This window comes from Morone saxatilis, unplaced genomic scaffold (assembly GCF_004916995.1).
Source record: "Morone saxatilis isolate NCDOM2014 unplaced genomic scaffold, NCSU_SB_2.0 Contig4, whole genome shotgun sequence".
Taxonomy (NCBI): domain Eukaryota; kingdom Metazoa; phylum Chordata; class Actinopteri; family Moronidae; genus Morone; species Morone saxatilis.
This window is the reverse complement of record NW_023339984.1, coordinates 3,291,583-3,317,936: the sequence shown is the minus strand read 5'-3', so window position 1 is coordinate 3,317,936 and position 26,354 is coordinate 3,291,583. Positions and strand designations below refer to the sequence as shown.

The 26,354-nt window shown below is 39.5% G+C and overlaps 1 protein-coding gene across 1 annotated transcript in view; it reads left to right on the top strand.

Moving 5' to 3' along the window:
• nrxn2b (neurexin 2b) overlaps positions 1–26,354 on the top strand; it is a gene marked incomplete in the record, with an annotated part of 560,348 nt that overhangs the window by 260,884 nt on the left and 273,110 nt on the right. Inside the window, 2 exon segments of the mRNA XM_035675730.1 lie at positions 8,805–8,978; positions 14,038–14,157. Of these exon segments, the coding sequence (XP_035531623.1) occupies positions 8,805–8,978; positions 14,038–14,157 (294 nt within the window).

Sequence of the window (26,354 nt, the reverse complement as noted above, 5' to 3'; positions counted from 1 at the left end):
GTGAACCGGAGACAGGGTCATGTGGGGCCATGGCTCATTGATGCATGTGAGGAGTGAAGTCTGGCCCGTGTGGTCCAATCCAACAGACGAGCTACTGTAGCTCAAACTGCTGAAAAGGTCAATGCTGGTTCTGATAGAAAGGTGTACACACAGTGTATTAGTTTGTTGGTTTGGGGCTGCGTAGCCGCAGACCAGTCAGGTTGCCCAAGTGGTCATAATGCTGATCAGTGTAGGTCCTTCACACAGTCCTATAAAGCCTCACCTTCCGTTCCAGATTCTTTTTCCCTCCCATGTCCTTCTCTATCCCCGCTATTTTTCTGCTCAGTGCTCTCTCAATAAATGATAGGCTCGGTAGCTTGAGTGCTGCAATAGAGCAGTGTGTTTTAGCTTTTTTCTCCCACTGACCTGTCTTAGATTACAATTTACTGTGGCATTACTCAGAGCTTTGGCCATTTTCCCATCCTCCTTTTTCCTTTCTCCTGCCTCATCTCTCCCTTCATCAAATGCCAGCTTCTTCACCAGTAGAGGAGCCACAGATAGAGAGAGTGCTTCCTCTGAGTGTTTTTTTGTGTCTGTGTCCACACACGTGCATGTGTGCAGAGTTTATGTTCAGTGTTAGAACCTCTCTGCTGACCCAACTTGTAAAATACATATTATAAAAGTAATTATAAATAAATTGCTAAAAATGTAGATTATTGCTGAAATTATAATTCCTTTCACTGAATAGTCAATAGCCCAAAAATGAACTATGAACAATTTAAATTGTTGATGGTTAATTTAAATTACATTTACAGCATTTAACATGGGATTTGCTGGATTAGCTTCCAGGTTTTACAATTCATAACAACAACAAAGCATTTTATATGTGTGTGTGAGGGAAGGCAAACTTAATGAAACTCATACACACTTGGACTTCAATAAATTCTCCCCCATGCAAACAGGCCAGAAAGAGTATGACAATTTAAACCCTCTTTTGTAATGATGTATTTATAACCTCTCCCCAGGCAGATGGGCCAAGAAAAGAAGACTTGTTTTCAGTACCTGCCAGATAAAATGTAGAAAGCTTCTTTTCTGACAGAAGAAAAGATCGAAGAGAAATTATGGCCATTTCCACAAGAAAAATAAAGATGCAAGACACACTACAAAATATTCTGTTAACGTAGAAAAAATGGTTGGTCAGGTAATAGGTGAAAAATAGAGAAATAAAACAATTTGGAAATAAGATGTGATGGAAATTGCCTAACACCAAAGAGGCTGTAAGTAGCATTGATCTGGTGCAGTTTTGGTTCTAGAACCTTTCAAATTGTCTCTCTTGTCCCCTCACTTACTGTTTTTTGATGTTCAAAATTACAAAGGAAAACAGAAATAAACTTAAACCACAATCAGTTGTATGTTTATTTAGGACACATTGAGACTGGCTTCACCCCATGTCAGACATACATTTCTGGGGCCTTATTGGCTTGCCTGGTAGGGGGGCAGCTAGTAATAATGCCCCCTGATAAATGGGATAATGTCATGGGTGCATTTGTTTATTTTCCACACTCACAGGTCCCCTTTGGCATCATCTTAGAATGATTGAAAGTGGGAGGTTAAAAGAGAAAAGCCTGCCCCCCTCTATATATGATTTCTGACAATAGCTATCATATCAGGCCATCATTAGGGCCACTTGAGAACAGACATAATTCTGGACATTTAACAGGTCTTCTTATGTTGCAGCAGAGACAGATTGTAGTGAAATTGCAGAGCTGTTCCATGGACAGTGAATAATAGAATAACTGCTAGAACACTGTGACAGCAGTGGATTTTACTGCAGGATATGGGCACATTGTCTGATTCCCAGCTAGACTCTCACTGAGATCAAACTGTATTAGACGTAATATCTGAAACAGAAATTCTGTGATCCCATAGTTGGTCACTACTTTAGCTTCAGTGGACCAAACGCGTCACCTGAAGATGTCATCAATTCAAAAGTGCAGTCTGCGCACATTCAACTTCTGCCAGTCTTAACAGGTGCAATGAAAACTAGATCAGTAAAACACTCTGATAACAGGCCTGAACAAGTGACCTGTACTGTCATCTGTGCCAGATATCATTTAGAGTAGAACTGAGTAAAGCAAAGAGAGAGGAAGAGGAAGGGGAGACAAAGAAAGACAAGGTGTGGATATTGTGAGCGTAAAGAGCGAGGGTGGATAATTTCAGGGCAAGGAGATGAAAACAAATACAGGGAAAATGGAGAGTAAAAGATAGTGACCGAGCAAACTGAGAAAAACTGAAGTGCAGTAAAATAGAGAGAGCGCAGCCAAGGCAAAGCGAAAGGACACTGAATATGGAGTGACATTTCATAGACGGAGAATGGAAGCATGAAAGTGTGTAATGATGCCTGTCTGTGTCACTATACAATCTTTCAGAAAGTGTCACCAGTAAGCACTCGCATATATTCAGAGCCCTCTCAAGGACTTGCATACTAACTGATTGTGTATAGGTTGATGAAACGAAATTGGTTGTTTTTATTTAAGAAATTTATGAATTTAGCTGTTTTTCTTTCCTCTAAAAAAGATAGACATTCCTGTAGGGAACTTGTAGGGTTAGTTGCAGCTTGTATAATTTTAATACAACAGGCTACAGTGTGTCATAAATGATTATGGAGCAGCTAAGAGACTTATGATATGCTGTAAAGTATGGCGTCAAGGGGTTTATTAACTGCATGTGCAGCAGCTTAGACAGACCACTGAATTGATGCACAAATCAAATTATATTGCTGTTCTTGATTAAAGGTCCAGTGTGTAACTATAGGAGGCTTTATTGACAGAAATGTAATATAATATTCATAGGTACGTTTTCATCACCTGAAAATAAGAATCTTTGTGTTTTTGTTACCATAGAATGAGCCGTTTTTATCAACAGAGGGAGCGGGTCCCCTTCCACGGAGTCCACCATGTTGAACCATCATGTTTCAACAGTAGTAGTAGCTTTTTTACATTTTTTGCAAGTTTTGCGGCCGCTGTAGTTTCTCATACACACTTGGAAAGCTGTTTTTTCATGTTAATGTCAGTTAATGTTAATTGAAACATTACTGGGTCACTGGACATGTTAAGACCTAGAACCCTACAAAACAAAACCTTTTCTGCAGTCGATTGGACTTTGTAAAGAATATATTGTTGCAGTTAAGTTAAAATGCATAACAAGATGCCCTATTTATTGAAGATACTGGGTGAGGTTTAGGTGTCCAGTCTGTTTTTTTCCAATCGATTTGTTTACATTTAAAGTATTTAAGAGAGACAGACTAAATTGTTTGTTTGCTCGAGGAACAATAATGAGCTGATTCCTAATCGGTAGCGAGTAAGAACTCAGTTTCTTTCTCTTTCTTCCTCTCTATATTGCTTAGTTTGCCTTTGTTTACATGTCCAAGTGCATTTGTAATGAGTCATTTTAAGCATTGTAATGATTATCACGCAACATGCTGCAATGCAACAACAGCAATTAGTGCACGACGAACACAATCAAACATTAGTGGCTGAGTCATACTTAAGTAATAATCGTGTAAGACAGGGTAATTTGCGCTTGCCTAAACATTTTTAGCCATAAACAAACAAGAACTTGAATACTGATGAGTCATTGATCAATTTCTGATATAAAAGAACCTTGACTGTGGTAGCGCTATGCAATATATATGCCGACACAGTACATTTTTCCTCATTGTAATTGCTTAATGTTGTGTTTTCACTCATTGTTTCCAATTACTGTGTTTACAGATCTTTCTCTCTCACTTAGCTGCCTACATTGACAGAGTTAGTGTAAGAGGAATGAAATAGAGACTTTGAAAATGTATCACACCACCTGTGGTTACAATAGAACTGAGAGAGAGCGAGCATGCACCTGTTAGTGGAAACATGTCACTACAGTATCAAATAATTACAGCTGTGTAGTTGCGTTCAGTCTTTTTTCCTTGCTGAATTCAAAACATCACTTGCCATACCATTTGTTTGCAGATACACACAAAGCCAAAACACAGAGACGCAACACACAACATAATTATACAACTCATGATTTGGCGTCGACAATTAACGCACAAGCAACATCAACATTTATTCTCTACACCAATCGTCTTGTGGCGTCTTTGCAGATCGGAGCTCCTCTATAATTAGCAATCACACAATCCCTGCATCTTCCTGCTGGTTGTCATTGTCCCAGCCCTGCCTAGAACACACACTGCCACTGCCAAACAGTCTTCATTTGCACAGCCAACAGCATATATATATATGTGTGTGTGTGTGTGTGCGTGTGTGCTTTTTTGTGTTTGTCATCAGTAATCATTCAATCTTTGTCGATTAGAGCCAGCATGAGAGCAAAAGCAACACAAGCAACAGAGAATGGAGAGAGTGCGGACTCGAGAGGGAGGCAGAGATTCTTAATAGAGCATTTAATGAAAGTTAATGGTCAGCTTTGTGTTCGCCAGGGAATTGGCAAGAGGGAGCTGATTATTGTTTAGAGATGAGGCCAGGCATTGTGCATTCATGGCCTATTCTCATTATCAAACTTCTCCAAGTGATGGATATAAATAATGTATACCACAGTATTGCTGGATATGGGCAAAGACTGCAATACCATCACTTCACTTGGGAGCCAATTACAGGCAAGGATGAAATACAGGTCTTGTCTTGAGTGGTGTACTGACCGAATAAAATGAATAGCTTAACACTGCTATTGGATTTAAACAGTACATCGGCAAAAAAAGTAAACTTTTCCACGATAGAAAAATCCAAAACTCCATTATTTTCCTATAGATGCTGAAGCACTTCACACATTAAATACGATTCGGATGTTAAGATGGGTGTCATGGGTCTTACACCCATGAAATTCATTCCCCTTGCAGATAACTCAAAGATAATGAAGACGGTGAAATTGGAGCTATGAGATTTTGGCTTGTCTGGTAGTGTCTAGTTTTTCTGACCAAATAACACAGCCAAGGGATTTACACATTGCACCTTGAAGAAAGTAAACTTGTTGTATCAAGAAAATTACTAATGTTGTTTCAGTCAGTGCTCCTGTTTGTTAGAAGTTGCGATTGGCCGTCATGGGTCCTGAGGTCATCCACCCACCTCTCCAATGACTCACAGATCAAATTTACGGATCAGCAAAACTGGATATATGAGGTTTTCACAGCGTGAAAGACAAATGAAACCATCATCACACCGATCTATATTTCACTTTAAAACCCTCTGAAAACCCTGATTGCCCAGTGTAAATGTTAAGTCAGTGTGCTCTTCCAGATTGTGCTGTCAGAGCCCAGGAGAGGCTCCGTATCATAGCATCCCAACTCCTCCCAGTGGCCCCTGAGAGGTCATTATGGTGACCGTAGAGATGCAGAGGTGGTGGTCTCTGGCGATGTCTGGGAGGCTGTAATTGGTCCCGTCTTGTGAATCGCTCTGAGCTCTTGAGCAGCGCAGGCATTCATCACTGCTGGGACAGCTCAGCCAGACCAGGACACAGTTTCTGGCTGGGAGGAAAACAGTTACTCATCGTTTTAACCTGCCCACTCTAGAACAGTCCCAAAAACTGTGAGCTAAAAACCATAGATCAAGTTGTAGCATATTAAAATATCAGGCTTATTCATATCACTCATCACAAAGTATTACTCACAAAATGACAAGCCACAAGCAATAAGTTATTGTACTTATTAGTTTCATATGATATCAGTATCTTTACTCTTTAAATCTGAGACCGCTACAGGGCCAGGGACGTCTTATCGGAGTTCAAGAGGTCAATTTTGTAAAATAAAATAGTTCCACGGTATAGATATAAAATAAATAATACATAAAAAGTTTGTATTGGGTCATGCAGCTGCAGTGGTGAAGCATGGTCCTGGACCCTGGGCACTTTAATAGGACCACATATGGCATTAAACAATCATAGCCTTGAAAGTAATAGCCAGATCCTCAGAAATGTTTAGCTGGAATAGAAGTAAAATGTCTGGAATATTAATTTATTTCAAGATAGATCCAATCCTAATCAAGTGTTTGTTTGATCATAGACACTTTAATTTCAGTGTAGAGGTTATATCCGCCTGCCAGTAGAAAAAGCAGCAATGTCATACAAACAAGTTACACATAGACACATGTCTCATACTGACCAGCCAACACCTCTTGAGGTAAAATCACAAAAGGCACCAGCTCTTTGTAGGCTCTGCTCAGCCATTTTTAATTTGCCTTAATTAATCCATTTGTTGCCATAGCCATCTTATGTCCATGGCAATAAAACTAGAGATGAAAAGCAGATGCGGTTGCATGGGGAACTGTGATTATCAAATGTCAAAAAAAAAAAAAAAAAGGTTTTGTTTATCTCTCACTAAAATGTGCCCTGACTGAATGCTGGTTATAGGAAAATGACAAGTTTATCCATTTCATACTGACTCATGTGCCTGTACACTGCAATACCCAACATAAAGTCATGCATAATTTCATGCAGCTGAGTCAGCTGGACCACTTGGATCAGTGTTAGGTATGACATTTTGAATTCCCTACATGCTAACTTGGCTGCTTGCAGCTTTTAGAGTTTAGGGCCTCAACCTCAACAGTAAATATCGATAGTGACACTGCGGCCATGTCCCATTAAAAAACAAGGTAGACAAGCTGTGGTGTATGCTGCCGAACAAACTGTTCATGGCCCAAATGAATGAGGAAGTGAAAACTCTACCCAAAGAAATCTGTAATTCAAATTAAAATTTCTCCAAACTGAACACAATGAGAGCTCAGTTCCCTGAGTGGCTGTGTGTATGTGTGCTGCATATTTTATCGTTTTCTGTACTCTTAACTCCACTGAAAGAAAACAAAACTTGCATGAGTAATTTTTACAGTACATCTGGTGCAGCCCTCCCTCTACTCTTGTCTACTCAAGTTATGCAGTCAGCCAGTGGAATCTCAAACATGCTGTTGATTTCTGCAGGAAATGCACTGTTTGTTCTTTTGAGATTAACTCTATGCCGATAATTTCATATTTGCTAAATGGTTCTTACAGCTGCGATTTCAGGACATCACTCAGTCGGACAGCTAATGAATTTGTTGTATTGATTATAATGCCCCGGAGCCACGGCTGGGGAAATATGAAGTGTCAAGTACTCATTAATTCCAGAGAGAAGTTGGCAAACATCATTGACTCATTTCATTACACAAAGTCCACATATAATTGACCTCGTGGCTCATTGCTTGAGTAAAAAGTTGTGGTTTTCAGCTGTGATTTTTTTTCCTGAGTAGGAATGTTTTCTGACGTTCCTATCTTTGTAGCAGGATCGCACCCCTGTGTGAAAGGTTTTGCTGGATGTTCATTTTATGCCTCCTTAAAGATAAAGGGTAAAGTAGGAGTTTGGATGATGAGAAATGCCTGCAGCATTTCAAGCTGTGTTTATTCATATGCACTTACATCAAAGGCCTCTTTGTGTTTTTCATAATTTCACTTGGCATTTTCTTCACAACTCTACAGAACAGAGGCCAAAAAGACGAAAAGAGAGAGAAAATAATTGGGCTTAAAAGTGGATGGATATTTCCTTTTATGTTGTAATGTAAAGAGACCTTAATTGTGCTTGAGCGCTGAGATATTCTAAAACTTTGCTTTGTCATCTTGCTGAGGATACACAAATTCTGCTTCCTTCATGAGAAAGTGCTTCTGTGTATATTCTGTTCTTCTCCCAGAAGAATACCGTATATGGACAGGCTCGCAGAATAAATCTTTCTAAGCATCAAATGTCATCTCAAATGCTTCAGGCTTGATGCTGTACATTCTATTCATGTCAACTGCAAGCTAGTTCTTTGAATCATGTAATCATCAAAACATGTTCTTAGTGCCTCTGCAATGACAAGCATTTTGTCAGGGGATGTCTCTCAGGAGCTCACTTCCCAACGTTCACACTGTCTGGCCTTAAAATATAAACTCTCTCTCTCAGTGACTGTAATGGTTACTGTCTGCTACCTGCATCTGGTATTACACACCTTCACTGCTGATCAGACACAATCTGTGATTCACAGGAAGCCCATATACCCCAAAATGGATCAAAGACTTGCTCATTTAGCCTTTAACAATAGAAACCCTAAGGACACATTTTAATATTGAGGAGATCACTCAGGAAGATAGAACAAAACAAGCACAGACAGTATTGTGCCCTGTGTACAGTATCAATAAGATATGTGGAGATGTGATGTGATCTCGCCCTTGTTCCCTTGTTGATTGGCACTCTTTTTTTTTAGATTTGAGATATCCATGCTATTGTGTTCCAGTGGTGCATGAATAACATAAATAGACAAAATTAAGTAAAAGATTGCACAAAAAGCCATAGTGAATTCAGTTTTCTGGGCTAAGGATTCGGTTGTGGTTGTGATTTACAGTATGTCCAGTGCTTGCAGCAGCAGCAGCAACAACAACAGGATTAATTATAATCAGGATTGCAGTGGATGGGAGGTGGAATATATTAAAATAGAAAAAAAGACTGTAGTATTTTTAAGCCTTTTTCTGCTTCTTTACCATAACATTTTAATTTGTGTTTGGTTTGATGTTGAACTTCGAAATTCTTTATCTTACTATTGGGTCATTTTATCTTCGCCTCCCTAACACTGATATGTATACTAATGTTGTTGTCTGTTTAACTTTAAAAGGAGTCTTAAATGAAAGTGGTTGTCTGAATAATTCTCTATATTTGTATTTATACAGAATGTGTTTTGTATAAGTAATGAATGCTGTGCACAGGTAATCAGTATGTATTTTGTATAATGTCAAATCTTTCTCACAGGGGGTTTCCATATGTGTGTGTTTTGCAGGAGAGCTGTACATCGGTGGCGTGATAAAGAACATGTACAGCAATCTGCCCAAGCTGATTGCATCCCGGGACGGGTACCAAGGCTGTCTGGCCTCTGTGGACCTGAATGGGAGACTCCCCGACCTGATCGCAGATGCACTCCACAGGGTGGGTCAGGTGGAACGAGGCTGCGATGGTGAGTGGGGGAAACAGTTGTCTGTCACATACAGACTTTCACATACAGTAAACATAACTTTTTATTTCAAAAGTACTAGTGCTTTACTTAATACCGATGTTGTTTGTTGTTTGTAGCTACAGTCCCGTAATTAGAGACATCCATCTCATGTTCAAAGATAAGTAGAAATAATTGTCCTGTGAGACAACAGGGGAAATCAAATGGCATTGATTTTAAGTGTTTGTGTTATCATCGGGTGTATAATCTGGTGTTCTTATTATTAGTGACAATAATTTGTCACAAAGAATGCCAACTTTTTCCAACGATTTCTCATCAAGGATATCTAGTTTGAGAAGATGATAGATAATTATAAAGAGAACATGTCATGAATAGGGTCAGAATCAATTTTTTGTACAATCTAATTTCAATCTGTCATTTCGAGGTGAAGATAAAGACATTTGCTAAATGTTTCAGATATTGATGATAGGTTGTGTTAATTGTTACTTAAAGATAAAACATTTTTTTGAAGTTATTTTAGCAATACAAAAAGCATTTTGTACACACCACCTTGGTTCTCTGTTTGAAATAGCCATTTTACCTGTTACTGTTTTCATACACACCCATACATTTGATTTGTTTACTTCTATGGATTCCACACAAAATGGCCACTTGTACATAGCTTTTGGTAAAAACACACCCTACATTAATTTGGTGCATTTGTATGTGTCTGTTATTCCCTGATATACAGCAGCAACCCCGCCCAAATTCTCAGAGCTCTGGGCAGTCTTTACAATCTAAGCCCCTGTCCTCTGTATATCCTCTCTATTGCCCCATAAAACCTGCATGAGGGAGGTATCTCTCTCCTCTAATGTTATTTTCAGTGTGGCTAATCTCAGCGACACCCCACCCTCATTGGCTTTTGCCTCATCAATCTTGCATTTGTTGTGTTTTTACCTCTGCTGTGCGTAGTTCACCACTATGTCTCTGGCTGCATGGCTCCAGTGTCTGGTAGTTAATCCTGTGTATAACAGTGGATTTTGACTATAGCCCCCCCCCCCCTNNCACCACGTCTCAATGGCGTGTCAGGGAGCACTGACTTGATTTCCCTGAGGGCCACACTGCCACAGATGCGGCACCGATCCAGGTTTTTTTTTATTTCTTTCTTTTTTTATTTCTTTTCCTTATTACCAGCCAACAGTTACACACAACAATTACTTTGCTCCAAACACCAGTTTAAAACTACATGAAGCTATCATATTGACTCCTGCAGGCACCCAAAATGGATGCTAATATTAGTTAATGATTGGATTGACCAGTTTAGGAAGGGTGGACCTTTTTGACAAATAATAGTATACCTAGTCCTGAGGCTGTTGCAAATCCACAAATCCCCTTGTTGATATTACAGGAATACATCAAAAACAATTTAGACTACTTATCTAATATACTATAATCAAATTCAGAATTGTATTCTTTACCAGGTACCAGAGAAGCCAAACCCTGACATCAAATAAGTTAAATTACTCAAACTATATTTAATAGTTTTCTTCTGTTGATTGGTTTTCTCTAATAACAAAAGTTCAGATCTGATCTGGTCTAAATTCCTGGGTTACAAAAATAATACTGAGAGTAATGAGGATGACTTTTTCAAATGCAGTGTTGTCCTGGATATGGATCACTGCCAAAGTTCTGACCGACTTGGTTCTGAGGTCATTGTTAGCTTGTGGACTGAGGAAACATAGTGGTCAGAGGTGGCTGCTGGTCCAGTCTCTCTAGACCGAAGGCCAAACAAAGGGCAGAACATTGAGCTTGTTCTTGTAGCTCTCTACTGACTCAGCGGATCACAACAACAAAGAACAAGATGGGGAAAAGGGAAGGAGACTGAGGCCGAGAGAGTTGAAGTACAGGTACATAAACAGTGTTGCTGACTCACTGTAAACAAATAATACATTTTTTTAAATTTATTTAGCAAAATGATCCAACATTAAATGTCTGTGTTGGAAGAAGTATGTAAACCTCAGTCAGTTAGTTCATTTAGGAGGGGGATTTGAGTCAGGTGTTTCAATCAATGGGATGACAATCAGGTGTGAGTTTAGGTCCATGCCCTAAGGAAAGAATATAAACCTGAATATAAAGTCTGGTCTTCACCACAAAAGTTTGTCGAAGTATGGAAATTCTGCAGGACAATTTCAGGGTATTTGTTCGAAAACTGAAGCCTAACAAATGTTGCGTCATGCAGAAAGACAATAACCCTAAACACACAATTCAGTCTAGCAAAGAATGGTTGAAGCATAAAAGAATGTAATGTTTTGGAATGGAGTCCATAAATTAATGCAATAGAAATTAGGTGGAAAGGCCTGAAGAGGGCAGTTCATGGACGAACTTCGCTGATTTGAAGCAGTTCTGTGAGCAGCAACAAGCTACCTATCAATAGTTACAGAAACTGTCATTGCTGCTCATAGAGGTCACAGTAGGTACTGAAAGCAAAGGGTCATGTCCTTTTTTTCAACAAAGAAAATAAATGTTGCATAACCTTGCTCAAATTTTTTTTAAAGTATCATGTTTATTGTGTTATTTGTTTAACTGGGTCCTTTTTATGTATTTTCAGAACTTTGATGAATATCTTATCACATTTTGGGATCACATTATGCAGAAATACAGACAATTCTGAAGGGTTCACAAGAGTTTAAATCCCTTTCCAAGATTAATAAAATAAAACACAAGAAATCATTTGAAGATTCTGTCCACCTTAAAAACTGTAGACCACTATTAATAATGTTAAAAAAAAGGCCTCCTTCAAACACTAATTTCATTACGAACTGAAACCTCAACTGGATCTGCAGTTGAGCACTCTGGCCTATTCTACGCTGCTAATATGTGAACAGATGTTTCAGTTGTAACCCAGCTGTTACTTGTAGACGCAGGTGACAGCAGCGAGGGAGTAGAGATGTGTGTTCACTTTTGGTTTTTACAGTTTATGTTAGGCTTATTGGCTTCCTATATTGTTCAGGATTTCCTGAGCATTTGGAGAAAACATAGCAGACGGAGTTTAATGCTCAAACAAACCCAAGGTACCTACCAACAGGTTCTTGTACAAATGTAGTGTTAGGGTGATCAATAGTTGAAGGAAGAGTGAGAAAGCGATTATATGACTTGGTTATTAATTATGACAATGTGCTAAATTAGCTCCTCAAGGGAACCTTTTATTAGTGAGTAATTCATGGGACAATTAGCCTGGTTAGGAACTACTAACAGAACAAGCAGATAGAAGGGAAATTACATTGAATTGAAGTGGACATTTTGGAGCGGAAAGTAAAAGCTCTGATAGATTGTGGATTTAATTATTTATTTTTATTTATTTAATATTTTCTGCGGGTTTGGGGGGTCTTTTTTTAATTGGGCCATTTGTAAATGGCACAGTGAGATGTCTGTTTATTTATGCGGAAACAAATTAGTCTGGCACTGAACCATGGATCTTTGGAAATGTTTGTGTTTAATTGAGATTTTAATGAGAATCCCCACCACCACCAACATGACAGCCACCACACGTACTTATTTTTAGAACAATTCTCTTGCCTGAGACTTGATCTGCATCCTAATCTTACATCTGTCATTCAGCTTTTTCCCATCTAATTTCGTTGGGAAGAAAACTAATGATGATCTTTGATTGTCATCAGTTGTATTATCTTCTAATAACACAGAGGCAACAAAGGCAAACTTGGTAAATTATTTTCCTTTTTCACACGACAATGCCTGTTGGATCAGTAGTATAAATAATCTGAAGTGAAAATATGAGTTTTCAAGGCAGTCTGTCACATTAGCTATCTTAATAAGTGGCTGGAATTCCACTGAGAAATTACAGCAGTGGAGTTTCTAATTGACAATTTAAATGTCTTCAGCCATCCATAACAGTGGGAGGGAACAACAGGAGAGAGAGCATCTCCCCACTCCCCCAAAACACACACACACATATCACACACATATCACACACAGATGCACTGGAGATGCTAAACTGACTCCACCGCCACTTATTTACAATGCAATTGTGTCCCTAGCTTGATGATTAAACAAGGTTTCAACCTTGAATCAAAGTCAAATTTGATCTGAATACATTCCTAAGCGACATTAATCAAATCACTTACTGTATTTGGTATTACAGTATGAGGTTTATGTTTTATATTCGGCTTTCATGCTAGTAAACAATGTTTTAACAACATATTCAGAGTTAAAGAACAGGTTCACTACATTCAAGTCAAGTCTTAAAGCTATAGTCAGGCACCTGTATCAACACTGAAACAGGTTTTGCTTGCTGTAATCAGTGCATATTGGCCATTAAGAGATCACTTCCCAATGTACTTCAGTGTAAATGATGGGGGGCAAAATCCATAGGCGTTTGAGGTTTTAACCTTCTGAGTTAGTCAGTTCAAGACAAAATCTTCTAAAGGTGCAATGTTTATAGGATGAAATTTCTTCTCTTTGTTTCCCTGTTGAGCTGTAGTGGAGGGATTGTAACAAAATGTTGCATCATAAAAAAGCTGTAACTTTGTAAAATATCTACCAGATTTGTCTAACCTGGACTGCTGAAGTCTCATATGAGCTCCACATAAACTTTCCCCCCATCACTAACAACGGAAGCCTGTCAGCTAGGGAAAGGAGGAACAGGAGGAATGATTATTGAAAGAAAAGCCTGTTTCAATGTTCTTACATGCACCTGGCTATGGTTTTAAGACAGAATGATTGTGAACCTGTCCTTAAACTCACATTAAGAAAGTCTGATTGGCTTATAAAGTTCACATGGCTAACAGTTGGCTACTGAAACATCCAGCAGGATAAAGGTGTTGATTCTCAGCAGGATTTACAATACTAATAATAGAAAACCTTTCAAATTACAGCAGGTGTTTGAATGTAAATATCAGATATTTCTATTCTATTTTTTAAAAGTATCCTCAGCTGTCATTGCCAAGGGAAATGGACTGCCAGCAGAGCTGCCCGAGGGTTTTCTTTCTGCGTCAGCCTAAAATGCTACAAATACTATAACATGCTATTTACTTAGACACACTATGTGTTTGTTATATGCCCTCAGGACCCAGTACCACCTGTACGGAGGAGTCCTGCTACCATCAGGGGGTGTGTCTCCAGCAGTGGGAGGGCTTCACCTGCGACTGCACCATGACGTCCTATGGAGGTTCATTTTGCAACGACCGTAAGTGAAACATTTTTAGTTATTATTTTGGTTTGACTGTGTATGCCTAGAGTGAGTGGTGGAGATATAGGAAGGCGGATAGCTGGTGCTAGAAACTTAGAGTCAGTAAGTTACAGCCACACAGGCATCTTTGCAATTCTACTCTTTTAGTGCTGTTCCTTGTTCAAAGGTTGGTGGAATCTGTCATTGGTGAGTCCAGCTTTCTCCCAATGAACAACTCATTTATGTCTCGTTCGGAGACCGTTTGTGTGAATCTGCAGGTTCTCAATTAGTGGAAATGGGATGCTCTAATCTTCTTATTCTTAATGTGTTATTGAAGCTGATGAGAAGGTTGCATTTTTACATACATAAATATCTCGCCTTGTGCAGCTTTAATAGCATCACATTAGAACCCCACAGATCGCTTAAACAGCAAATGTTACTGCCCACAAGTTAAATATCAAAATCGAAATATTAGTTGACAAGACCTAATTACCTTGCTTTAGCAGAGCCACACAGATTGCACAACTCTCAACATTCACTCCTCTTCTGATGTTCTGTTACTCACACATTATTCATAGTAACACCTTGGAATATAAAACTCAGGGTTCACCAAGAGATTGGCTCCTCGGCTTCTGAGGCACTGCTAAAACATGCTGCGAGGAGAAACGGTGATTTACGTCCCGTGTCCCTGCCATGTGGTCACCCGCTGTGTGGCTGGCAGCAAGGGAGCTCTTGAGGGAAGGTATGGAGAGGAGAAATAGATTTATCCCAAGTGTGTTGTTTATTTTATTGGTTTTAAGTGTTTCTTTTCTAGCTTGACAGCATGTGTTTATTGTAATATGATTGTGGCTAATGCTTTTACTGAGTACCCACTGTTAAAGCTGCATTATATATATTTGCATAGATATTGTTTAGGTGTGAACTAGCAGCATAGCAGCATGTAAATTACTGTGTAAAAAAAGAAAATATCCTGACTTCTTGTCAGGGAGCTGTTAATAAAATGTATGGTAAACCCAATACTACAGCAATAAATCTGATCTGATGTTGAATTTTGGTACTAGTGGAGTGATATACCTCTTATTTTTAACTGTTTTACATAAATCCAAATTTATAAATGTATTTTTTTAAAGCTAAATATGATAATAAAAGATTTGTTAATAAATATTTCTTGCAGTGTTTAAGAACTACATGTGTAGCAGAGCTCAGCTTGATAACATAGAGCTTATGTACAATTAGCATTCAGCACTCCTCACAGGCATGATTTAAACAGGGGCAGAGGCAGGGTGACAGGCTAATAGACTTGTTTGCACAAGTCTTTGTTTGCTTATTAAGTGGTGGGTGCTGAATTAAGCTATATCACCCTCCTTCTTTTTAATTTTAAATTTTTTTTTTCAAACCACCATTTGTGATGAAGTGTATCTCTGATTGTTGTGTGTTGTTGACATTGTTATGTTTGTTGCCATGTTAGCTAGACAGAATATGAGTGGGCATGTCAGTAAGGGGCTGATTAGCAAGGTGCTCCTTTGGCTCTTGGAAGATTCAAGGAATGCGATAATAACTGCTCTGTCGGCATGACAGCCATGCCGTGATAAGCAAAGAGATCTCTCGCTCCTCGAGAGAGGAGAGCAAATGATGAAGAGAGGAGAGGGTTGCTGAATCCTGCATTCGAGTTGTTGGCTGTGGGGAGCGTTAGCGGCTTTACTGTGCTGGTTACAAAGATGACAGGTGGATGTGTATGGCACCAGGTGTGTTCTGTGGAAACACCTAGGAGATGTGTGTCTGTTTTGTGAGAGTGTGTAGAGTGGAGGAAAGGACCTCACCAGCAGCCTGAACAAAGATATTGTATAACTGCAGTCAAAAAAAAGTCTACACTACATGCAGTCTAAATTATTTCAAACTCGTGAAAATTTCAGACATATGAGAGCATCGGCACTGACACCACTTTGTTATACTTCTGTTTCTGAACACACAATATTATTCTTATGTGTTCATTGGCTGCTGTTTATAGTTCACTCTCCCCTACTGTGAGTTTTCTTGAATCTTGTGCAATGTTTTCTTGGTGAGGGGTTGCCATACTACAGTATAACATATTCATAATATCTGAGAGAACAACCAGTACTTACCAGTGACACAATTGGGGAACACTGATTTGATATGGCAGTGTAACACATTTTGAAATAAGACTGCAATTCATTCAAAACTTCTAAGATCTATTAACAGCTGGAAAAATACATTTTTACCAACTCTGTCAAACTAATGTTTTATTTTTTTTCAAATGTGTCATACAACAGTATGTCAGCCTCTTTCACATTGTGCATGCATTGCTATAGCTGTTTTCTATTGCAGCGTTTTCTTTCCTTCCTCGCAACAGCTGCACATTTTCAGACCTGCCCTTCAGTCTTCACTTCTGCCAACTTGGAACACTGAAAAACACATTTCATCTCTTGACCTTGAGAGCCTGCTCCAAGTTTAAGTTTCGGCTCATTCTCTTCATCGTCTTCTCTTTCTTCTCTTTGCGTTTCCGTACTTCTCGAAGTACAAGCAGCCTTGTATCCTTGAGCCTTTTCTGGGCTTGCACAATCAATGAATCAACATTTTTCTGAACATGGCAACCTTTGGGGAATTTTCCTTGAGCCTGCTCTGAAAACCAAGGTAGGATTTATTATATTGGGCAGTGTTTTCAATTTGTGTATGAAACTTATGCTCATTTTTTTTTTTTTTTGCAATGAACTCTTAGGACTTGCAGTGTTAACTCACAGCCCTATCGACCGGGTTACACTCTCTCTTTACTCCAGAGTGAAATAGCTTTAACCAAGCATGTACCCTTGATTTGCCTTCTACATATCTGAAATAGATAGCTTTCAAAGGGTTTAATTCCTTGTAGAATGTTCTATGTAATTATCTCTCTGCAGCCACAGAAACCAAATAGCTTGTGTACTATGTTCCTTTGTCTGCATGCATAATGAGAGTAAAACCAGGATAAACAGGTGAATGAGTTGCATCTCTTTGTAGCTTTATAAAAGGTACGGATGCATGTCATCAAAAAATGGGGCCGAAACAGGTGCAGTAAAATGAATAGCAAAGAACCAGCCTGCCATGTGATCACACTGTTTATTTCTCACTCAGCAGCCATATTGTGAGAGATACATACAGTGCACACACTAATGCACCTTCTATTGAACCTGCCAGGCACACAGTAGTTGCCCACATGTACTGTTTATACTCTCTGTCACACACATGCATGTACTTCCTTTTTCATATGGACAAAGGTGATACGAAAATGATTTCAATTTTGCTTTCAGAGAAGAGTAAAGAACTTGAATAGAGTGATTGCCACTGCTTTTCATTCTCTGTGGGGAAAAAGAAATTAGCATAATTATTCTCCCAACATTGCTCAAACTGCTGTTTGTGGATGTCCTTCCTTGGTGGCCATAAAAACACAGTGAGCCTTAGGTCGATAGTCGGTATGTGTAGCCATGTGTGTGTGGACCACAGTAATCTGTTGACACAGCAATATATTGTCTGAAGAAATGATGTAACATATGAACCCAACTGACCAGAATACACACCTACAGTTACCCTACAGTTACATACAGCCATAATGACACAGTTAAGAGTTTAGTAAGAATTTCAACATTGTTCAGTATAGAAAGGCTTGAGTCTAATTTCCTTAGTTTTAGCCAGGAGTCATTTGTTTCACTCTGGGTGGAAAGGTTGTCAAAATTATTGACTGTGCAGTTATTATTTATGAATGCGGAATCACGGTTGAATGGAGTAGAGAGAAAAGGTTCAATTGTGCAGCATTTTTCAACATTGATGTTTCAAACCAGATAAAATGAAGTCATTTGTCTCTATTACTTGTTGGACATCAGCCCGTCATGGTTGCTGGCTGTGATATGGTAAAGGTTATCACACCTGGAATAAACCCATTTAATTTTCCAACAATACTTATACATTTGTAAATAAAAAGCAAATATTAAAATTATTGAATCCCAGACTTGCATAACTGAATAGGAGGATGACTCAGGTAGCCTGAAGTAGCTGTTTTACTAAAGAGTTCCATTAGCTCTGGTTTTAGTGAGTTTTAGTGATACATCATCTAAATTCTGGTACAGTAGCCTCTTTACTCTGCCAAGAATAAAAGCTATTTCATGATCAAACTCACTTAATCAAATAGCTTATTACATCTGAGAATCATGCAATGTTTGGAACACCTCCAAGCTTATTGTTGTGTCTGTCCCTTTGAAAAGGGACATATTAATGCCCAGAGGGGAGGGCACGGGACAAAACAAAGTGTGACACGTTGAAAAGCTGCAAGTAAAATGGGGTTATCCGACTGTTACCTGGTTGATGGTGGAGATGAACCCATGCTCAGGGTTTGCTTCTATGTTCTTTCATGTTTCTTTCTCATCAGAAATTTAGAGTTTTAATTTTTTTTTAGCAGCATTGTTATTGTTTTATTCATTTTTAAAGAGGTTTGCCTTAGGGGCATCCATTAAAGGTTAAGAAGGGGTCTGATCACTGAAGTTGTTTCTTGTAAATGGTATGGTATGGTAAGTATTAAGTTAAAATTGATATATATATAAAAAGAATTGGACACTGTGAAAATGCATTTGTTAAAACATATTTATAGTAATCCTGCCTGCAGTATACGACTGGGATTTTAAGTTGAATTGCACATTTTCTTACCGCCTAAATTCCTGGTCCAGGGAAGTATTTCTGAGAGCTCCCTCCCTGGACTGAAACCAATTGCCTTACTCTTTTTCCCCCCATCCCCAAGTCTTACTGGACTGTAGTCTTCTCTTTTTTTACTGGCACTGCTTATTTTTCAGCATCCACCTGACATGGCAGATAGGAAAAGACACCACTGCGGAAGCCCAGAAGTCTGATTTACAAAAAGTTTATATTGGAAGTGATCACCATAGCCCGGGGTTCTAACGGTTGCCTTTCACCCGTGGATAAAGGGAAGTTGCACGCTCACTCTTGCTGAATAAATTTGTCAAGTTTCTGTGTAGCAATTCTGCGAAGCCGTGCGGCAGTTCAAACTGTAGTGGGTGTGGGTGTGTTTGTGTATCTGAAGTAATTCAGAAGCTCCAATCCCAGCAGAGAATCTCCCATTTTGTTGAATAGTATTGTTTGCACCTCTTCACTGACCCCTTCAGTCGGTCAGTTTGGTCTGACAGGCGTACTGCGCTGCACTCTCGAGAGACAGGGGGGGAGAGTAGACCTTGGCAGCCACATTTAAACACAAGTACTCTGTATCAAATGTATCCCTTTTCTAAAACAACCTCTTCTTTTCTCTTCTCATTAACAGCATAAACATCTGGTGCACTGAAAAACACATCACTTTCAATTGGATCTGGGAGTTGTTGGACATACTGTACCTCTATGTTCATGTACACCGATGCATTCAAGGCACAACAAATAGAAGAACTGTCTTATACACATGCATGCACGCACATACACACCAGAGAGCATTTGTTATTCAGCAGCAGCCCGCGGTGATTGACTGGTCTATTTGTCTCTGCGTAGCGTATAAGTGGGCCACTTGGTATTCTGCCTTATTCATCTGGAACCAACTCAGACAGAGATGCTGTGTAAGTGCGTGCAGTATGAGGGCTTTGTTTCTCTCTCACTCTCTCATTCTGTTTGCGTGAGTGAGAGAGCGACCACGAGAAAACAAGGTGGAGAGGGACGGAGAGGGAGATGCTGGGAGGACAGGGCTGTGTCTGTGCAATTCTTTGTTTAAGTGTATGCGTTCACTGGGCGTTAGCACAACACGTGCATGTATACAATAAATCCAGCTGCCTGGCGCATAGTGCTGTCAGGAATACTAATTGAGTGCAGAGTGCCAGTGTGTTTGCAGCACTGCTGATTTCAATCTGCCTCCTCTTCCAATCCCTTGTCTCTATCTCTTTTTTCTACTACTGGTCCCACACTCATCTGTAACAGTTGGCCTATTCATGTAAAAATCTTACTGCACCTTTATTTTTAAACTTTATGTTGGATCCTTAGGTGGCTGTTAAGGTACATCTGTGAAAATTAGCTTTTTAGTCGAAAACATAACTTAGTGTTAAAGTTTGCACTTTCTGTAGCTCTTTGTGTCTTGAGTCCTGTATTCATGCCATGTGAGGGCCATATCACTAAATGACTGGGTGCAGCTCAGTAAGTGTTGTAGTCCCTGCTTTTGCTAGCCTACTGTTAATTCTTGATAAGCTTGATAGATTTCAACAGGCATTGGTCACGCCTAGCCCTTCTTGCAATCTCTCCTCACCAAACTTTAATGAAACCCGATTACTGAAATGCATTCGCTCTCATCCTCTCCAGCGACTCCACGGGTGATCATTTGCTTTGCACGAAATGCAGAAAAAGAAAAAAAAAAGAGTGGGAAAGAAGCAGAGAAAAGAAAATCAAAGATGGCTACTGGTCTCTATAGCGCAAAAAAGCCTCATGAATCAAACCTCACTGTGTGTGTAATGCACTTGGTTTAGGCTTAACATCGATTGTGAGGCCACTTGTTGTGATGAAGGTCACACTGGCTTCAACATGGACTCAGTGCTCAACACAGCGTGGATCAGGACAGACTTAAGGGGAGGCTTTAGCCCTCTCAGATTCTCATCACCAGCTGAAATCACTCAGCCCAAACTCAGGAGGAATGAGTAAGCAGAGCTGCAAACCTCTGACAGAAAAAAAAATCTCCCCTCAAACCCCCTGATCCAATAAGGGAAATCAACTGTTTTCACCCAAGAAGCCATCTGGGAGAAAGACAAGCATGGTCGCGCATAAAAGCCAACTCATGGAAGGTGTCTAACTAGCTTTTTTGGCACATATTCTCAATAACTCCATTCTCATTTTTGTTGATTGTTGTTATTCACTCCTCCCACCTCTTCTGCTGCTCCCATCTTCTCTCTGCGCTGTTTGCAAGCCAGCCCCAAAGAGCTGCTGTCCAGACCTAGCAATTAACCGCCACCTCATTAGGCCAGAAACGCAGTGTGAATCCTGAATAATTACTTGGCTCGCTTTTTTTTTCATGCCCATGAATACACACACACACACACACACACACACACACACAAACGAGAAGCCTCTCTACTTGTGTAGTTGTGGATTGCTCCAGAAATGAGATGGAGAGAGAGCAGGGAGGTTGCAGCTATCTTCCCATTTGCAGACACTGTGAGTAAAAGCCTGGGCAGGAAAATGAGAGGATGGATGGAAAGTAGTGGAAAGTGCGAGTGAGGAAAGAAATAGTGTCTGGGCATGCAAAGGCAATTTTGGCTCTCCAAAAGAGGGCAGCGCTAAGCCCATTGGACTTAAGGAGTCACCATGTCAAGAGCTTGAAGGGGATTGGTTGAGGGTGGATGGCCAAATTCTGTGGCCTGTGGTGCTGAGGGCGGTAGGTGAAAGTAATAGCTTGGCTCAAAATATGGCTTAGGTGGAAATAATGCTTTTCACTGGTATTAATTGAAATTTTCAATCAGTGTGCCAAATTTTAAGACCTACAGTGCAGTATAGTTTAACCAGAAACGTCCATTATATTGCTGTGTTTAAAGCCACCAGACTCTGTTGATCAGTTTGTTTCTTTGAGTTATTCTGTGACTTTGTTTCAGATCTAAGGTAAAATTACTGTTTTTGTCAATGCAGTCTGGTGGCTTTGAACAGAGCAATATATGGATTATTTCTGGTTCAAACACTTATAATAACAATCAGAACCAGTCAGTGGAAAAACCAAGCACTTTTAGTGGCCATATATTGACAGTGTACAATTTCCGCCGAAGGATTACATTGCAGCCTGTTTTGTGGCTGCAGTGCTCTCACTCAATACTGGACCATTTTCAAAAATTGTCTTCCCCATTAGTCACTTAGACACAAAACATTTTAAAATAGGGTCCTGGTTGAAAATTACTAACATTTCCCTTTAACTTTGGGTTTCAGTGAACATTCAATTCTTCATCTGTTTTCCCCAGAGTGTCTATGAGCCTGGTGGCTTTGGCAGGTAAGCCACAAATCTGCTTGTTTCTTCGGGTAAAAATACCCAAAGAAACTTTCTTTTGGTCTTGATGAGTTTTTGTGTTGTGGGGAAGCAGTGCAGATTTCCCACTCTTTGCTTGGTTTTAATTAAAGATCAGATGAGCTTTTGAACCACAATATGCATTAAAGGACAATTAATGGTGCTTTGTAATTGCTTCGAGACCACTCCAGCCACTTGCAAACATTATCAAAAGCCTTTCACTGCTGGAATAAGAACCAGAGAGGTGGGAGGGATATTTGTGCGTCTGGACACGGAAAGGAGAATCAAAATACAAAAAAGGGTGAAAAACAGAGGAAAGCAATTATTTCTCACAGGCGCTCGGTTCACACATTTTATATTAGTCCATTTCTTTGTTGACGCTTTGTAAATAGCAGCGTCGCTCGTCTGACTAGTGTCAATATTCTGGACCTGATTGAATTCACTGGTGCAAATTCACTCACAAATACCATGCACACCTTCTGCAATCAAACTGACATAAACATGACTGGGAGAGATGTACTTCATGTGTGACACAGATGGCAATCACAGGCTCCCGCTAAAAGGCTTTCCGTCATCTCATTTATTACCAATTTCCAAGTCATCTTTCTGACTCACGGTCAAATGGGATGGATGTGTTAATCTATTAAAATAGCTTTACTGCTTTTGTTTTGTGTCCTCAACTCTGCATTGTATCAAACATCCATGTTACAGATATAAAAACAATGATTCCCTCTGCAATTGCTCCAAAAACGTATCAAACAGCCATTTGCTATCATTAATGACAGCTGCAATACAAGCAGAGGCAGACTTTATCATTGGTAGTGCTGACCACCTGAAATAATAGCCGGTGCTTTAGGGATGACTGCACTCCAGAATACATTAAATATTGGAAAGTACTGTCCATACAGTGGGAGGAAGCACCGCTATGTCAGACAGTCTAATTCTCTTGTGTTCTCTCTCTCTCTCTTTTGTGCTTGACCGTCCTTCTCCAGACACACATGTATGCCAATACACACATACAAACGAGCAAGAAACTCTGCTGAGAATGTCATTGTTTCCTTAGGGCATCAGCACGGCGAGAGACCTTTACTCAAGTTGACATGGTAGATCATCAGGACTGACACATACACACACACACACACACACACACACACACACATGCACGCACGCACGCACGCCACGCACACACACAAACACACATTTTCCTTGTATTTATCCCCGTGAGGGCTGAGCTGTCGATAAGTTGAGCTGACAGTCTCCTCTTCACCTTGTCTTCCCTCTCCATCCTGTCCTCTTCCTCAACTCCTCTACCTCCCTGCCCTCTACTCCTATTACTCTCCTTTTCCCTGCTGCTCCATGTAGGCCCAGCCAATCCCATGTTACTGGTAACGGGGATTAAGTATTTAAAGCATGAAAAAATTTAACATTAGAGCTATGATGTTGATGATTATATTGTAGTCTTTTCAGTGTATTCCAAGCCAGACTTTCATTAAGTCTTTAAGTCGAGGCAGCAAATGTGCAACAACCTTCCTTCTCAAGCCTTATCAAAATGGTCATCAAAAAAATATCACCTGTGATATTGAGGCATTGTCAATAATGATTGACAACACTTTGCACCTCCATTGTACATTCTGTAAATCTGTACTTTGTTTGTCATACAAGAACAGTGAAATCTTCTTGTCTTGCACCATAAAGCAAGGATTGGGAGGCTCTGTGAAGAGATAATAGTCTGACAAAGGCCTTGCTTTTTTCCTTGTCTTTTGGGTCCGTGATAATTTCATCTCCAAATATATGCAGTAGCGATAACATATGCTTACATGCTAAACATAGCGCCGTAACAAAAGACAGATTAGATCCGAAATATGGATAAAAGAATAGATCATTTCTCGCTGGATAACTTGCTTAATTTTATGCATCACCACATTGTTAGAGATGATGAAGATGATGATGATGAAGTATTGGAATTACCAATTTTAAATCAGAAAAAAAAAATTTTCTGTGGCTCTTCGATGCAAACGAATCCAAACACAACCAAAGTACCAATCAATGTGGGAAAACTAATATGAATGAAGGTTCTTGTTGAAAGATGTAATCAACAGGCATTGCATGGACTCATATGGTGTCCTTGAGCAAGAATCTTTTTTTCGCACCTTCTCCGGAAATAACAATTGATTGGTGTTAGTTAAAAGCTTAAAATAGGTTGCGAAAACATGCACCTTATCTGAAGTCAACATTTAACTCCTCCACAGTACCTCTTTGAAAAAGGGAAATCAATGGCATGAATGATTGCTGTAATGGAGTAGTAGCAATACTTTTCATGAACTCTGGCAGTTGTTAAGCAGTTGCATGTAAGTTTGACAGAGAATCCCATAAAAGCATGTGAACTGGATAGGGTTTGAATATAATGTGATGCAGTGTGCCTTACACAGCCAGCACATTTTCTTTGGCAATTCCCCAATTGTTCATAATTTGCTATGTAATGAAATGTCTACTCCATGTCAAATGTCCATTAATTGAACACTAAATGGGTCTCTGTTCCATGTAGCTGTTTTAATTGTCTTGTTCAAGTGGTAATAATTTGTTCAAAACCAGTATAGGTCACGCCCATGTCAGTGTGTTTATGTGAATGTAAGAAGTGTATGTATTGTGTATGTTTGTGCTTCTATTCATAAAATTCGGGAGCATCAGTGTAGTGCAGACAGACTCCCTCCCAAACACTGGCTGTCATATTTTGTACTCGATTGGACTAAAACTGCCCTCACACAGACTCTCCTCTGTCCCTAGACCAGTAATGGAATTCCCCAAGCGGAAACTCAGTGGCCATTTTAAAGTGGGCCTGAATCTGGTGGCTAGTGAGGTGATAAATGATGGCGGCCGAAGAGGGCGATAAATCAGGAATATCCCTCTCCCCTTCCCTCAAGAATTAATATACACAGAGGTGCATTTCACTGCATAGATTCAAGCTGTGACATTTTAATAGGGTTTCTTTTTTTGCCTCTCACTTATCCCCAAACCCCTTTTGTTAAAGCCTTGTGTGGGATGTTATATCATCTTGTGGTTGTCCAGAAAGTAATCTTATTGATATTTAGTCTCACAAGAAGTTGTTTATTTGACCTTCAGTGTATATGCTCCAATGTTTGACTCACACTGTGTGACTTAATGTAGATATGTGGATGTGCTGTCGCTATACTGTGATGTGGTGTGCTGAGAGTCTCAACATTATCGCTTCATTTCAATGTCTTTGATTTCTTTACTCTGATGGATGACATGGGGATGGGCCAAGTACAGATGAGAGCAACTGAGAGAAAGAGAGCATAAGGAGATGTAGACAGAGGCAGGGAGAGAGAGATGGCACTCTTTTCAAAGCCCCCCTTGCTTTAGCTGTCGATGGACTTTCATAGTTGGAATATATAAACAAGTCAGCCTTTTTCTTTCACAACCACTCCCATCACTCTCTGACACAAGAGGTTTGTCTTTTTTCATTTTTCTTTACTATATTATTGAAGTTCAGTTGCTTATTGGCAGTGACTGACTTTGTAAGGCACTATTAATAACATTTGATTGTATCTGATGCGTTTTTAATGAATTAGAATGATAAAAAAAATTGGCCATGCAGCACCTTCACAGCTGCATCATATTAGACATATCAATTAGACATAGACCAGTGCCTTTATTTTCCCCTTACTGTATCTCTCTTTTTGGTCACTCTTCCTAGTCCTCTGCCACAAGAGACTTACAAAAAAGAGATTACAAATGTTTTTGTTTAGTCTAGTTCTGTTTAATATTTGGAGACTCCTAACACAGTATACTCATATTCTTTATATACTTATACTACATGTATATGCTTTAAGCTTTTAAATGTAGTGTGATGTTCATACACAGTGAAAAATAATGGTGTAGACCTTTGGTAGTTGACTTGAAATCTTTAACTAAAGCATAGGATATTGGACTTTCACCGATCTACCATCTATTAACATGTGTGTCCTTTCTGGTTTGTCAATCTTCATTCTTTCCTCCATTCTTGTTGTTGCCATGACTTCCCTGCTTTGGGCTCAGGAGCTGTATCTTTATATGGTCATAAGGAGATTATATGCAGTCTAAAATGTATATGCTCCAAAACTCCCTCGAGAAAATCAAAGACTAAGAACTAAGGCTACCATAACTCCGGCTTGCTTACAGAATTACAAAATTATTATTATTTTTTTTT